The sequence below is a fragment of the Galeopterus variegatus genome, unplaced genomic scaffold (assembly GCF_000696425.1).
Source record: "Galeopterus variegatus unplaced genomic scaffold, G_variegatus-3.0.2 Scaffold318, whole genome shotgun sequence".
In the NCBI taxonomy this organism is placed as follows: Eukaryota; Metazoa; Chordata; class Mammalia; order Dermoptera; family Cynocephalidae; genus Galeopterus; species Galeopterus variegatus.
Window position 1 is genome coordinate 113292 of NW_007726429.1, and position 15857 is coordinate 129148.

The window sequence follows — 15857 nt, forward strand, 5'->3', positions numbered from 1 at the left end:
TTTTTTTTTTTTTTTTTTTTTTTTTTTTTTTTTTTTTTTTTTTTTTTGTCTTTTGTCTTTTTCTGTGTCCGGCAACGGATCGCAACCCTCAGTGTTGCTCCCGTACCGGACCGGGGACCGGCAACAGGATTGCAACCCTCGGTGTTGCCCCCGCACCTCGCTCAGCCAGTGAGCGGGAACCGGTCTGTATGTGGGATCCGAACCCTCGGGCGGGAGCGCCGCCGCGCTTCCTAAGCGGCGCACTGTAGCAGTGCACCACCGGGCTGGCCCCTGAATTCAAATGTTTAAGCAAATAAATACTTGATGATAAATAAATACTTGATGAAAGTGGTAAATACTGAAACCTTTGGTCTCAATAAGTATAAAATTAATTCATGTATTCCTTTCTGAATGTTTCCATTTGCAAAATAGTCTACATTAATTCCTATTAGTTATAGGAAAAAGAACTGGAAAAAAAATTTCAGACATCTTAACTGTAAGGGAAAAATCTTTATGGATCTTAGAGATATCAGAGAGGAGGGTAACTTGGTGAAGGCCTTTGCTGCAGGGGAGTTGATGGCTCATGAAGCAATTTGCATCTTGTCGAGTTAACCTAATTTGTGGAACACAGTGTTCTGAAATGTAACCAGGCCTTTAGGAAAATAGTTAAATAATGTCTATTGTTCATAATAATACTGAAACTTCCACACACACACACACACACACACACACACACACACACACACAAAATCAAAGCTGCTTGCATGCCCAGTGATTCACACAAAATGCAACAAGGTAACAGTTGTGAATAATGGACAAATGTCACTGTAGGAACTCTGCCATATTTTCTAAAACATCTTTTATAAAACCATTTACTTGTGTACAACTCTCTTTCCAAAGACCTCGGCAAATCTCTTTCCAAAGACCCACAATTCTGTTTTAGTATGTACTTGCAGAAAGTTTCCTCATATATACAAATAACTTATAACAACAACAAAAAAGGCTCACAATTGAGTCCCGCCTATACTGACAGGCCAACATAGATTCCTTTCACAGTTATGAATATAAATATATACCCCATAGAGTTTGCAGAAAATATCTTATAATGAATAGCAACAAAAACGATGTCTGCCTCAAATCTTATTTCTTTTAACTTGGTGACTAATTTGTATGACTAAGGTATTATCGCTCACACAGTTGATTGTTAAGAGGTGCACACATCTTGCCTTTAAAGGCAGTCATCAAAACCAGAGGCTGTCCTGGGATACTTTATTACTAAGGGAAGGAAACTAACATTGTCAGTTCCTAACGTGTTCAGCCCTGGGCTAAGTGCGTGGGATATCACAGGCAGGTAGTCCTTGCCGTACCCTTATGAAGGGGGAATTATGATGTCAGTTTTATTCAAGAGGAAACTGAAGTCAAGGAGGTAAAAGAACTTTTCTGAAATGACAGAGCTATCCTGTGTCGCAGCCAGAATTCATTCAAGCCCTCGTCTATCTGGCTTCAAAGCCCTTGCCCTTTCTTCACACTACAGGCCAGTTCCACTGAGTAACACTGCCTTTTTAATACAGTAAATGAAATAATGCTAAATAGCTCCATAATGATCATCATCATTTTTTCTTTTTAGCTACTAATTTGTCAGTCCTGTTGTGAGTGTGTGTAATCCTTACAACAACCTTGCAAGGTGATTTATGCCAGACAATGCTAGGGGCTTCACCTCCTTTAGCCAGTTTCAGTGGTGAATATCTTCATTTTACTGACGAAGGAACAGAGATAAGATGTCATAAATAATCCACCCAAGGCTGGGAAGTGGTTAAGCAGGTATTTAGAGTCAGGGCTGTCTTATTCTTGTGCTTGTGGGCTCTTTTCACATTCTTTTCAGTTTGACAACTTTGAAAATATATAATACCACACTCAAAAGAACTGAAATTTCACAATTCTGAAAGTGAACGGATAACAATACATAATCGTGCTTCAAAACTTGAAAATGGCTCTACTGGACATTTCTGGAAATAGTTTTTAAAACTCCTTCTTACTTGAACAGTGTTCAACATTCTCATGGCTTGGTTCATGTTTTTATCCTAAACCTAATTATTCATGATCCTTTATCCGTGGGTTGGACTCAAACAACTGTGGTCCTGGTAAATCCAGTGATATAATGAATTATAAGGATCTGGAAGCTGTTGCCCTGTTGATATTTAAAAAATACTTGGACTTAATAGGTCGGGAATATTTTCCCCGTATTTCTCTGATTAGTTTAAAGAATATAAAGAAACTTGCAAAAATGGTGACCAGAGAAGGCTTGATTAATAAAATGAAGGAATTGGGGATGACCCGGAAAATTAGTTTCTCGTCTCTGACCTGTTTTCATATCTTGAAACTCTTATGATCTAGTTTTAAATCTACACTGCTTTTTATAGTGAACGTTACCACTGGTGATAATCAGAAACAAATACAAACTTGCTTTACTTTTTTGACTTAAGACAAAATAAATACTAATATACAAATGGTTTATACTGTTAGAATTTATATGAATTGTGATTTGTCCATCTGTTCATCTCCAGTTTAGGCAAAGTGACTCATAATTTTAAAGGTAAAAATCCAGTGTAATAAACACTTTATAATTTTAAAAAAGGAATAAAATAGGGGTAGCCGTTGATGTAGATAGATCTAATTTGTCACATTTTTTTACCCTTGAAAGACTTCTGTTGAGCTATAAATGTATTCTTCTGCTTTTGTGTATAGACAAATTTTCCCTTTCAGATATACTTAAGTATATGGTTTGAAGTCTCATATTTATAAGTTTTTTATATTTGTAAGTTATTTATAAATTTTGACTCATAAGTCATATAGGACATTTTTGACTTAAGATGAAATTCTCCTGAAGGATCTAACCAGACCCTTCAACACCCCAGAATAGGCTAAGGACACTATTTTATAAACTCACAGCACTATGATTTCTCAAATCACGTATTAAGAGCATTGATCATCAATTTTTTTTAATGCTGTTTGGTAAGCTTACTGAAGTCTTGCGCAGATGTAAACATTAAGCTCTTTGTCTTATCGCTATTGAAAAACATCATCATACCCTTAAGATTGTCCAAGATAATCTGGGATTCACAGCACCATAATTTTAGGGCTAAATAAACCCCAAAGCATTACGAGCTGAATCATTCTGCTTTCTCCAACTAGATCTGTCATTAAATCCCCCCATTTCTTCAAGTCTAAACTCTACCCAACTCAGTATACAACTCAAGTGTCACAGCCCACAAAAACGTTCTTGAAACAGTCAGCTGGAAGCCAGCTGTCCTTCTATTCCTCCCATAAAGCATGTGTCCCTTCTTGCATCACAGATATTTGCTGATATGCCATATTTCTCTACTAGACAGTGAGCTCATCAATGGTACCATCTGAATCACATCTGTTTCTTTTGTTATATAACTTACACATAGTAGGTTCACAAGTATTGATTGTTGAGTTTGTACTTAATAACTTCTTTTAGCCATGACACATTTTCAAAGAGAATGAAAAACCTATTAAGAAGTATTTTAGGAAGCCCTTGATCAAGAGAGAAACCACAAGAACAGAAAATTCTTCAAGAGATAAGTCAGAGTAACTGGCACATAAAAGTGACACATTCGATATCTTCACCTTTATATAACCTCCAGAAGAACAAAAATTAATAAAATATTTATCTTCAGTTGTCACAAGCCAGACTTTGATTTAAAACTCTTGGGTACATGAATGTCATGTCAGACCAGAATACACCATCATATATTTTTAACTTAAACATGAATATGTGACAAATTTATATATGTCTGATAAGAAAAAAGGTTGAGTGAAAATCTCCCAATAGTCACCAAAACCAAGAAAACAGAAATCTAAAAGTGATTGTTAAATGTCTGTAGAAGTGCAAGGAAAAGCATGCTGTTTGGAAGTCAAATGGGACATTGAAATGACACATAAAATGTATCCTCTTACCTTTAGGGAATCAAAGCAGGCGATTACTCTTCCATTTTCAACCTGGCAACTTTTTGGAGGGTGAGCAAATTTGCATTCTTCATCAGAGCGTGAGCACGTTCCTCTTTGAAACTGTCTGCAGACTTCCAACGTCAGCCATTTCGTGTCTCTGACTGGGGTAACGTTCAAAGCCATGATGATAAAGTAATTTGGACTCTGTTAAGTTTCTGTTGAATGATGAAATCAATCCAAGTTCCAATGATTCCAAAACTACTGCTGTGAAAACTCCCACATGTAAGTCTGAAGGTAAGTGATAAATCGCTTAATGAAGTCCAGTCCAGGAAGCAGAGTGATGAGAGAGTTTATTGGCAGGCAGTCACTCATCAATCAATATGTTCCACTTGAAGACTGCGGGCCGCAATAAAAGCATGCTCAGTGTCATCTCTGGCTATAAACGTCTGAGTCTCTTCACTGTTTTGCAGATACAACTGTTTTTAATAAATTGACTCCAATATCATGGCACTCCTTGGGAGAATATTTAGTTCTGACACTCACAGCTATTGATGGTGCTCAAACATAAGCCACTCAGATGTTCATATTTTAGCAGAATTGTTTTTCTTCCTTCTTTTTCAATTCTGAAATTAAGCAATTGACAAAACCAGACAACTGAGGTATCTTCATCCACTCATAAGGTCAGGGTGAAATGTATTTGAGAGAAAAACAAGATGTGAACACAGAAAGAGCTCCCAAGCTGAAGTCTGCAGCAAAAGTGACTTCACACAGGCACTTTCAAATCATGAACCTGCAAAACACAAATAAAATATCAACTTGCACCCAAACTCAATAAAATCAACACTTCAACAAACACTTCAGCTCTTCTTATGTAGAATTTGCAAAAGTGCAGCTTAGAGCTTTGAGTAGTGTGAAGAAAGTTATACATTAAAAAAATAAAATAAAAAGAATACTCAACCGAAACCGTATTGCAGGATGATCTAGGCAGCAGTCCAAAAGTTAGGAGGGACTTGAATAGATGAGTGTGGCAGACACGATAATTAGGCCTTCTGAAACAATTCAATCTAATGTGCTCAGTCGCCAAAACCGTGTATTAGAACTGTGGCTTCCAATTAATTTCACATTTAGGCCATTGATTTTATTGGCAACGCTATAAACAGTTATTTGGGCTGCGTCTCCTATGTAATAAAGATATCGTCATTTTGGATGAAGTATGGGCTCTTTGTTCTTTATGTTCTTTCTCATTTGCTGAGATTTGAACTTAGAGATGGGTAGGTAGAGCCTCCTGGAATTTATTCTCAGATCTCTGAATACTTCCTCTCTACCGTTACTACCTGCTTAATGTCAGTCTTCTCCTTTATAGTGTTAGCTCTCTCTGGGCAAGGACTATTCTTTGTAGTTTTCATTTGTATATTCCTAGTGCCTTAGTTCATGGCATCTGTTAGGCGCTTAAGAAATATTTATTGACCGACTTAACTGATGGCCAAATGAATGAATGCAAGTTAGTTTTAGTGGTTCGGTTTAGTTTTTAACACGGTCACAATCTAAAAAAGCTCTGTTGTATGGAATGATGGAGTTAAGATACTTGTCTACAATAAAAATATAATTAGTAGGTTTATATTTCTAAAAATCAGCATATTTAGTTTCTTTTAACTTTATTAAGAATTATAAATCTATTAAAACATTACAAATTTAACATTACTGGGACAAGCATGTATACAGGACTAAAGTCCAGAAGTTGATTATTTTCAGACATTGCATAAGCCACAAGCTACTTTGCATATGAGGATATTTCAAAAAGTTCATGGAAAGATTCATATCATCTTTTAATTCTATTTTTCCACAACTTTTTGAAGTATCTTTGTATCTGGTTAGCCTTGATGTCCTTCCAAAAAAATTTAACTAAGAAGAACTTAATGAAGACCGGAGGTAGATTATTTAAAATAGGCATGTCCCAAATACGTTCAGAGAGCAGTCATTCTTAAGTGGTTCACAAGTGTTTTCTGGGTCCCAAATCAACCAAGTTTAGTTTGCTCCTGGTAAATCAAGCCAAACGGGTGTCCTCACAATAGGGCTTTTCTTGGCGTTGAGTTTGCTGCTGTGTCTGATGAGGCTCTAAACAGAGGAGCCACGAGGGTGTCTCTCCAGCTTATCTGATCGTGGAACATTTATTTAGCAGGACATCTCTTGGGACCGGTGGGAAATTCTACTTCATCCCAATAATTCCTTTGCTTGTTAGTAAAAGTGTTTGTGTGAGTTATAATTGTATGTGCATTTAAGGAAACTGGCCACCTTGAAAGCTATGACACATACCTCAGTTCAATTATAAAATAGTTGAGGGCGCCAGGCAGGCTCCTGCTTGTCTGTTTGGCAGCATTGTGTTCACAGCAGCTAACGTCAACTAGCTTAAGTTAGGGAGCTTAAGAAGATGAGTGTAATAACCAAATTTACTCTGGGTCGGGTTTCACAGACCAGCCCAGACCTGCATCCTCCTTACCTCAACCCCTCCTCCACCCCAGTGGAGAACAAAGGCTGAGGGCAGCCAGGGATGGAGACATCTCTGCCTGTGTCAGTGGAGGTGAGGCACTAACACATTTAGTTCATATTTGCAAAATATTATACAGTGTCCCTGAGTCCTACGTACTGGTCCCCAAGGTAGGTTATAGGATAACAATGATGAGGTATCTGCCCGTCCTCAAGGGCAGTGGAGTCTCTCCCAAGGCTTCACATGCAAGAGAGATACAGGCAAACATATCTATTTATGCACAGATGGCATGAATAATTACCCAAATATTCCTGAAAAACCACACAGGAACAATGCATTCAATTCAATCTAGTGAATGGTGTACACTATCGCTTATACTTTCAGTTACGAAGACATTTTTTTTTCCATGGGAGAAACAGATTCCCATTTCTAGTTACTAGGAAAACCCAGAATTTTGATGATTAGACTCTAGTAAGATAAACTTTTTATAAAAAAAATTATTATTATAATTGACAAGTAAAATTGTATGTATTTGTTGTAAATAACACGTTGTTTTGAAATCTGTATATGTTGTGGAATGGCTACATTGAGCTACTTAACATATGCATTACCTCACATGCTTATCACTTTTCTGTGGTGAGAACACTTAAAATCTACTCTTAGCAATTTTCAAGAATACAACACATTATTATTAACTATAGTCATCATATTGTACAATGGCTCTCTTGAACTTATCCCTCCTAACTGAAACTTTATACCCTTTGACCAACATCTCCCCAATCCTCTCATTCCCCAGCCCCTGGTAACCAACATTCTACTCTCTGCATCTATGAGTTCAACTTTTTCAGATTCTACATGTAAGTGAGATCAAGCAGCATTTGTCTGTAAGATAAACTTGCTTTTAAAAGCAGGGGTGGCCAAGCTTTTTGATGGCCAGAGTCACTTGTAAGTCAAAGGCATTCCAGAAGAAAGGGGTGTGCATCAAATCACCTATAAATGTATTGTGACCATAACCCCTCATGAACCCACTCTTTCTGCCAGATTGTTTTCTGTTCCCATCCTACAAGTCATATGGCTACTGTTATCAAAGGCACCGCCTCCCTAGGCGTCACAAGGGGTGGGTGCAGGCAGATAGCTGTGGGAACAAGAGAAAGCAGACTTGAATTATGTGAGGGTGAGGCCACCAAAGGAGATGAGCAATGGTGGATAAAGATGGGAAAGACCAAATTTTAACATGGTTATCATGGGACAGGACTAAAATACGCTAGCACAGAGACCTAAGTAAATATTGCATATACTGGACTGCAAGTGCCTGCAAGGAAGGGGTATATGCTGAGGCTACACTGCCCAACACAGAAGCCACAAGCTACGTGCAGCTCTTGAGCACTTGAAATGCTTGTACGATTGAGTCACTAAATTTTAAAGTTTTATTTATTCTTAATTTTAAAAACTGACTTAATTTTAAAAAGTGTTTAAGTATGATTGGACCAACTAGAGTATATAAATCTACTTTTTTAATTGTAAATTTTATAAAATCTAAATATGGATCAAGTATCTCCAATGGAAATTTAGCAACCAAATTGAGATGTGCTCTAAGTGTAAAATACACACTGAATTAGAAGATTTAGTACAAAAAAAGTAAAAATATCTTATTAATATTGCTTCATATTTATTACATAACAAATTGATAATTTTTAAAATATATTGGGTGAAATAACATTAAAATTAATTTCTCCTGCTTCTTTTTGCCACTAAAAAATTCAGAATTATTTATGTAACTCACATTATGTTTCTATTGATGGTCCTCTCAGAGGATTTTGCATGTTTTCTATCAACCAACACAGAACTTTCTGGAATGGTGGAAAGAACCCTGTCCTAAGAACCAGCCTCCAGCCCTTGTTTTGCCAGGGTTTCTTATCATATAACCTTAGGTAAGTCAATTTCTCTGAAATCCACCGTCTTCATCTGCAAATGTGATAATAGTTCCTGCCTATATTTCCATGGTTGCTGCCATGAAGGACAGATTGTAAGGGAAATATAAAATTATGTTGTAAGTAGTAAAGCGTCCCAATGCAAGGTGATAAAAACAGTTGTCCTATAAATATTCATTGGTGAAATCCACTTTCAGGCTTCCTCTCTGTTTGCAACAGGTTTCTGTACTGGGATTGAGTCTGGCGTGGATCTGCTCCACCCACAGATTCTGAGAGCAGCACAGTGCCTTAGAAATCAAAGACCTGACTGCACAATGCACCTGGGGCCCCTTATCTGGAGCAGTCCTCACTTCTTAGACTGCCTTTAATCTGCAACCCAAGGGAACCCTCAGAAAGGTCTCCCCAAGTACAAGAGTACTGATCCTCTGTCACTACAAAGGCCTGAAGCCTACTTTCTTCTTCCAGCTACTGTTAACCCAGAAGCGAATGGAACCTATTAGAGCCCGAGCAGTCACCCTGGATGGGAGGCATTGCTTGGACACCTGGGGGACATTGACGCTGATGGAGAGCCTGCTTCCTTTGAGGGAATGGTAAAAATGCAGTCTATTCCATTTCCCGGTGCCCTGGGTGAGCAGGGAGGCAGGGGTGGCATTTTCAAGTTCATGCGCCCAGAGGGGCCCCTGTTAATAATGTGTCTGTCTGGAGAGAACACCTTTTTCAATTGTTAGAAAGGTCCCAGGCATGCCGGCATTGTCCCCAATTATATGCAAGGCACCATCAACCTTTCCCAGAAGTTTCTGGGCTGCATCGGGAAACAGCATCTCTGCTCAAACGCTTTCCAGTTCTTTTTACTTATGAAGTCTCTCTTGCTGGTTTGCCTGTGCTTCTGTTTTCCTCACTTGCTTTGTCGACTTGTGCTTCAGTTTTATTTCCAATGTTCCAAACAATCCTACCCCCATTTGCTCATTCCATTGCAGAACCTAGGCAAAATTTGGAAGTACTTGCCCCTGGTTATGTCTCTGGCCTTCAGTTTCTTCTTTGGCATGCCTTTTCCTCTTCCTACCAGGCATTCAGAAACCCTTTCAAGGCCCCCTCCCAAAAGAGAACATGAGTTTGCCTGTGAAGGTTTGTCTGAGTCCCCCTCCGTCTGGTCTGCAAGCCTTCCCAACCCTGCCCCCTGAAGCAGAGCTCTCTCCTCTGTCCTCCTCAGCCTGTTTTATGCCCTCTTTTGCAGCCCATCTTTGAATACTTCCTGGTAATTATTTTTAAATAGATATCATTATTCTCTAATTCATGAGAACTGTAAATATTGATTTACGCAACTATCCCCCCCCCCCCCCCCCCCCCCCCCCCCCCCCCCCCCCCCCCCCCCCCCCCCCCCCCCCCCCCCCCCCCCCCCCCCCCCCCCCCCCCCCCCCCCCCCCCCCCCCCCCCCCCCCCCCCCCCCCCCCCCCCCCCCCCCCCCCCCCCCCCCCCCCCCCCCCCCCCCCCCCCCCCCCCCCCCCCCCCCCCCCCCCCCCCCCCCCCCCCCCCCCCCCCCCCCCCCCCCCCCCCCCCCCCCCCCCCCCCCCCCCCCCCCCCCCCCCCCCCCCCCCCCCCCCCCCCCCATTATTTCTGAATCCTGAGTCCAGCTCAGTACCTGGTATGTAGAATATGCTCAACAAATATTTGTTGAATGAATTCCTGATGCTCCTCCAATGAACATTTGCATTTTAATATGGACCAAAGTCTAAGCTAAAGAAATAATGCTCTGAATAGGGAATTTCAGTATTATCTGCAGGAAAATTTCAGCAGGTGTCAATGGCTTACTTTTCTGCTGCCAAGTAGGTTGAGGGTGGGGAGCTGCGCCAAAGATAAACTATTTGAGCCTCAAAACCCAGAATCCTTAGACTAGCGATTTTCAAAGTGTAACACCTGGGCCAGCAGCAGCGGTATCCCCAGGAGCTTGTTAGAAATGCAGACTCTCAGGCCCCAGCCTAGAAGTGAGGACCAGCAATCTGTATTTTAACAAGCCCTCCAGGGTGTGACTTTGATTTTGAGAGCCCCTGTAATAAATGTCCTTGCCACCCTTCTGGGTGCCAGGCCTCCTGCTGGCTGTGAAGGAACAGAGATGTCTGCTCTGAGTTGCCTGCAGGGTCTGGAGTTCACTGATTCCCACAGAAACACTGTGGGAGGGCTGGCCATGGGCTTCCCCAGGGGCTGTGTTTCTGATCAATAAAAACAAAACAAAATGAGACCAACAGAAAACACCTGAGAGATTTGTTTCGGATAAGACTACATACATTCTGTGAGAACTGGAAAACAGACTAACTCAGCCCTGCAGACTTTATTCGGGATGAAGCAGGCCTTTGGTGCGGGTGAGCAGAGCTTTGTTTTATGGTCCCTTGTCTGAGACAGGACTGCCTTAAGGGGACTGGTGGCCCTCAGTGACCAGCGGCCCAGTCCTCAGTCAGAAGGGGCTACTTCATAGCACCCCATCTCTCCAGACAGTGCATGATAGAAGGAATCTCCAGCTTCACCGCTTGAATCATCTTTAGAGAAAAGGCAAGATTGCAGTTTGAGGATAAAAAAACAAGGCTCTCTAGTATTTCCTGAAATGCCAAAGGACTTACTGTCTACTTCTACAAAATAATCCCAAGCTATTTTTAGGGTCATTACTCACATGACACTTCATTTTTCAAATATATGTTTAAATTATTCTGAGCGTTAGATTTTTAGAAAGCTGTGGCTTTTGACTCTATAAAAGAATTTGCAGCTCAAGTTCTTTTACAGCCACTAAATTATGTGGCAGGGCGAGTTCGGAAAGCCTGTCCTTTCATGCTGCAAGGAGGCGACCTCCCTCCGTTCCACGCCCTGCAGACAAGCCCGGGCTGGGGACCTCAGGTGTCCTGCCGTGCCAGCACTTTGTAGATAGTTTGTACAATTTTGAAGGGAAAAACATCACTCACGTCTGATCTTAGGACTGAAATTGATCAAAATTTAAGACCGCCTTGAGGCAGGTAGTCCCACAGCACACAGCTCCTCTGGTTTACTTTCTTCAGTCATCTATGGTATTCCAGCTGTCTGCCAGGCATCAGCCTCCTAGGGAGCTGATTAAAGCGTCCTTGCAAAACAAACCGATTTCTGAGTCAGACAGTCAAGGACTCATTATCCATTAAGTAATTTATAAGAAGCCTTTAATTTCATTTTGCATAAATCTAATTACAATAAAGAAACCTTGTCTCCTTGACTCTCCTATTTCTAATTTTTAGAATCTTTAGGTTTCCTATTTTTAACTTTTAAATTCTTAAAATATATTTTCTTAAAAATGTTTTTCTTCTTCCTGTGTGTGGCTTGATGTTCGAGGCTCCCCACTTCTATTTCTGGAGCCTAATTTAAAATAGCTCTCGATGCGCTTTCTCGGTCGATCAATGACTGGGCTGCATCCGGAGCCTATCGGATGCCAATGCCAATGCCAGAGCTGGAGAGGCACCTGGAGGAGACGCCAGCTCAAGTGCTGGGGCTGAGAGCCACTTGACCTCCAGGAGAGGCGTGTAATACTGCCCTGTAATCGCAGTCAGGGAGAAGAGGTGTCTGACTGGGGCCTTCCAACGGGAAGCTCAGTGGATGGACCAAGAAAACCAGAGAAGTGAGAGATTCCCACACAAAAGAAATAAAGCACCTGATTGACTTTTCAAAGAAAAAAAAAAAAACCAAGGGATTCAAAAGTGATTGCTTTCAAAAGATTTTTCTCTCTAGACACCTTTAAATTGGTTTATTTTTACTTCATTTAAAGAATCAATAATATGGTGCTTTAAATAGGCTGCTTGGTTTGGGGATAAAAACCAACTTTGACTACTTTGTATTCTAGTCCTTTTTCTACTTCTGAATAGCTGTGTGATGTTACCTAACCTCTCTGAGCTGCAGTTTCCTTATTTGTAATCAAGGGGATAATAATATCTAAGCCATAAATATATGTACTACAACCAAAACATATTTAGTAGTATATTATAAGTACTCTCTATGTGATCCCTAATCTGTATCAACATTTGTTCTTAAAAGACATCTCCATGCATGTACACACAAACACACACACACACACACACAAATGACAGGTGGAAATAACTGTTACTCACTAAAAGTTATAATTTCCTCCAACGTCAATGAAGTGTAAGTAAAAGAAAGTAGAGGCTCTTTCTGTGCAGGTGAGTACGAGCTATGAAAGGCCTTCCTAAATCTGAATTAGACAAACCTATGACAGACCATCTCCTAAAACTAACTCCAAACACCCGTTTCTTCTAAGCAGGGAAAGAATCCTGGCTGACAATGAAGTTGTCATTTTACACTCTGCTTTGTTCTTTTGAACACACTTCCAAATACAGTTGTACAGGAGAAATAAAAACAAGGACACCCAAGGTCAAGCAATGAGTCAGATAAGCCAATGTTTCATCGTAAAGGTAATAAAAGGAGAAATTCCCAACTAAAATTTTTTCTCATGCATCTTCTGTCTTAAATTAGCACAAGTGAAAAATTCATAAAATCTAGAGTTCATTTTAACATGTGAAAATTTCCAGTTCATTTCCACTGCCATTTCCAGGAATGGGCAGAAAAAGAAATCCCATCTTCAACTAGAAGACAAAAAATTTCTAAATATACTCCTGAAACTACAACCAGATATATATAATATGTTTATATTCAAATTATATATTTTCACTGCGTCTGAGTTTTCTTTTTTTTTAAATTTATTTAATTTATTTAATTTTTTTATTTTTCCTTTTTGTCTTTTTTCGTGTCCGGCAACGGATCGCAACCCTCAGTGTCGCGCCCGTACCGGACCGGGACCGGCAACGGGATCGCAACCCTCGGTGCTGCGCCCGCACCTCGCTCAGCCAGTGAGCGGGAACCGGTCTGTATGTGGGATCCGAACCCTCGGCGGGAGCGCCACCGCACTCCCAAGTGGCGCACTGTAGCAGTGCGCCACCGGGCCGGCCCCTGAGTTTTCTATCCAAATATTTAAAATTCAGTTAGGAGACGCTCTTATTAGAAGAAAAGCAATTCTATTAGGTACCATTTAAGACTGACATTGCACTTACCAGTTTCCTGGAGGTCCAGGAACCAATGGCTACAGCCAGACAGAACGATTATTGAGCTGCAGGCTGAATCTCACCCTGAATTCCCAGGGAAGTCTTAGTTAGAATTTCCATTTCCTTCCCCAGCCACAGCCTCTGGTGAACAGAACTGCTTTTCAGCTGACCTTTGTCCTTTTCTCTCTCCATTGACACTAGCTTGATGGCCACTTCATCTGCCCGTACACCTACAAATGCCAACACCCTCTTTTATGGACAAAATTTTTTGTAACAATTTTTATTATCACCAGATGAAAACAATAAATAATGTATACAACAAACTCACATTTAAAAAATCAATATGTTGCCATATCTTTAAATAATTAAGATATCAAAGGAAAGCAGTTTTATAAAAATAAGTAATCTGTATTTTAAAATGTCAGGGCTTATGCACAAGTGTACTATGTGTGCAGCACTAATATGAGTTTGACAAGCACAAATGCAAATGGACACAGCTATGAAAAGTGATGTGGCTTTTCAAAATGCTGAACAGTCCCTGACAAAGTTCCCAATGAGTTAAACGATGAGCAATCTTGCCTCAATTTACACAGTTGTTGCATTCTTTAAAAATTCAATTTTACTAAGACTGTCCAATATTTTAAAAATAAAAATAAAACTTGGTGTGAATATGTAAAACAGACTTGAGATCATAACTCCCACCCTATGAACAGGCTTTTTAAAGTATGTTCATGTCTAGCGGGACACACAGAGTCACGTGAGACATAGGCCTATTCTATACTCTGAAGGAGTCATGTTCATTGCATGATCTCAAAATCCTCTACTCTTGTCCATTAAATTCCAGATATGCTCCCCAGTCATTTAAACAATAGAAAAAATATGTTCCTTTACATTTCCAAGTGCTCCTTCAGGGTGGTATGGTCCCCAGTGAAATAGTGATGTAGGGTCTTGGGCTGTCTAAGTCCGACTAAGTAGCCTTGGGTGAAACACATAAGCGTCAGGAATATGGTAGACATTGGGGAGTGCCTGGAGGATCTGGACGAGATCCCCACGGGAGGAAGCTCTCTCTGGAAGCATCACCTGAGATATATTAAAATTGGAAGAGTGTGCAGGGCGGGTGTGGAGGGATTGCTTAAAGGTTATAGAATGGTCCAGGAGGAAAGGAAACATCCAGCCCCAGATTATATTGCAGTGGGAGGAAGGAAAAGGAGGAAGGTGCTTCAGGTCACGGCTGAGGTGAATTCATTAGAAACAGACCATCTTTGGAGATTAGGAATGGAGAGTGCAGGAAAGAGATTAGTTGGAGAGGACTTCACAATGTGGGTCCTATGTGAGCAGAAGGACACTGATGCTCCGCCTAGGAGGAAGTGGAAGCCATTTGGAAATAGGGGTATAGAAGTCATGGCCACGGATACAGAGCTGGAATTCATGTTCATAGAAATGGCAGCTAAAACCACGGAATGGCTAAAATAAGACCGAGACTCGAACAGAGAGAGAGAGAAAGATCTATCTAGGAGAGAAAAGAAAAAGACCTGAACAGGGTCTAGGACAGTTCACTAAGCTATTTAGAGGTGACAGAAAGAAAAGGAGAAAGCCAGCTACAGAAAAAGAATAATGAGAGACAGAAGATCCTCTGAATGGTGCAACTCAAGGGAGACAGGTTCAGAGTTTCAAGAGGAGGGAGTAGCCAAAACAGTCCACTGCCACGAAGAGGTCAAGTCACGTGGACAACTAGTGGTGGCGAGATACCACGATGACGAAGTTGCTGCTGACTTTCATGAGGTGGTTTCTGTGGCATGTCCCTGTAGGGGAGCTGGGGAATGAGGTACTCAGTGCCTGGAGGATTTGGAGTCCTTGGTGCTGCAAAAACACCAGGTAGCAGCAAGGGACATTTTTCACTCTCTTTGCTCTGAAGCCAGATAGGCTCGGATTTCCTGGGTGGTCCTGGGGAAGTTACCTTTCTGAGCCTCAGGTGTGCTCACAGAATTGTTAGTTTGCATTACTTGAAGCACCTGCTTCTGTTACCCTTCCCACATTCCTTTATTTTCTGAATGGAAGGAGAGAAAAAGGACAGGAGCTTGGGAAAATGGCAGGACTGAGGGGTGAACCAGAGAACTGCAATTGGCCTTAGAGAGAGGGACACGAGCGTCAGCTCCAACAGAGGCTCGGCCTCACTCACAGCACCTAAAGAAGGTGGGGAGGGAGGCTCCAGCCTGGCTTCAAGCCAGGCAGGGGTGGGGCCTTCCAGAGAGTGCCCAAAGCTTAGGACATCCACTGTGGACTGTAAGAGCAGACGCTAGAGAGAGAGAAAGTGAGGGCACATCAAGGGGCCCAGGAGGCACACCTTCAGAGAAAAAGAGCATGGATTTGTCTGAAATGAGGGATTATGGTTTCATCACTTTCTCCTCTCACCCTTGGCCACCAGTG

At 41.1% G+C, this 15857-nt stretch overlaps 1 protein-coding gene across 6 annotated transcripts in view; it reads right to left on the reverse strand.

Annotated features, from left to right (window-relative positions):
* Positions 1 to 15857, reverse strand: part of MBNL2 (muscleblind-like splicing regulator 2) — a 157506-nt gene that overhangs the window by 104357 nt on the left and 37292 nt on the right. For all 6 annotated transcript variants that reach the window (XM_008567393.1, XM_008567392.1, XM_008567394.1 and 3 more), the window contains exon 2: positions 3961 to 4741. In XM_008567393.1, coding sequence (XP_008565615.1) covers positions 3961 to 4134 — 174 coding nt within the window. In that variant the 5' untranslated portion in view covers positions 4135 to 4741. The remainder of the gene's footprint in view (positions 1 to 3960; positions 4742 to 15857) is intronic.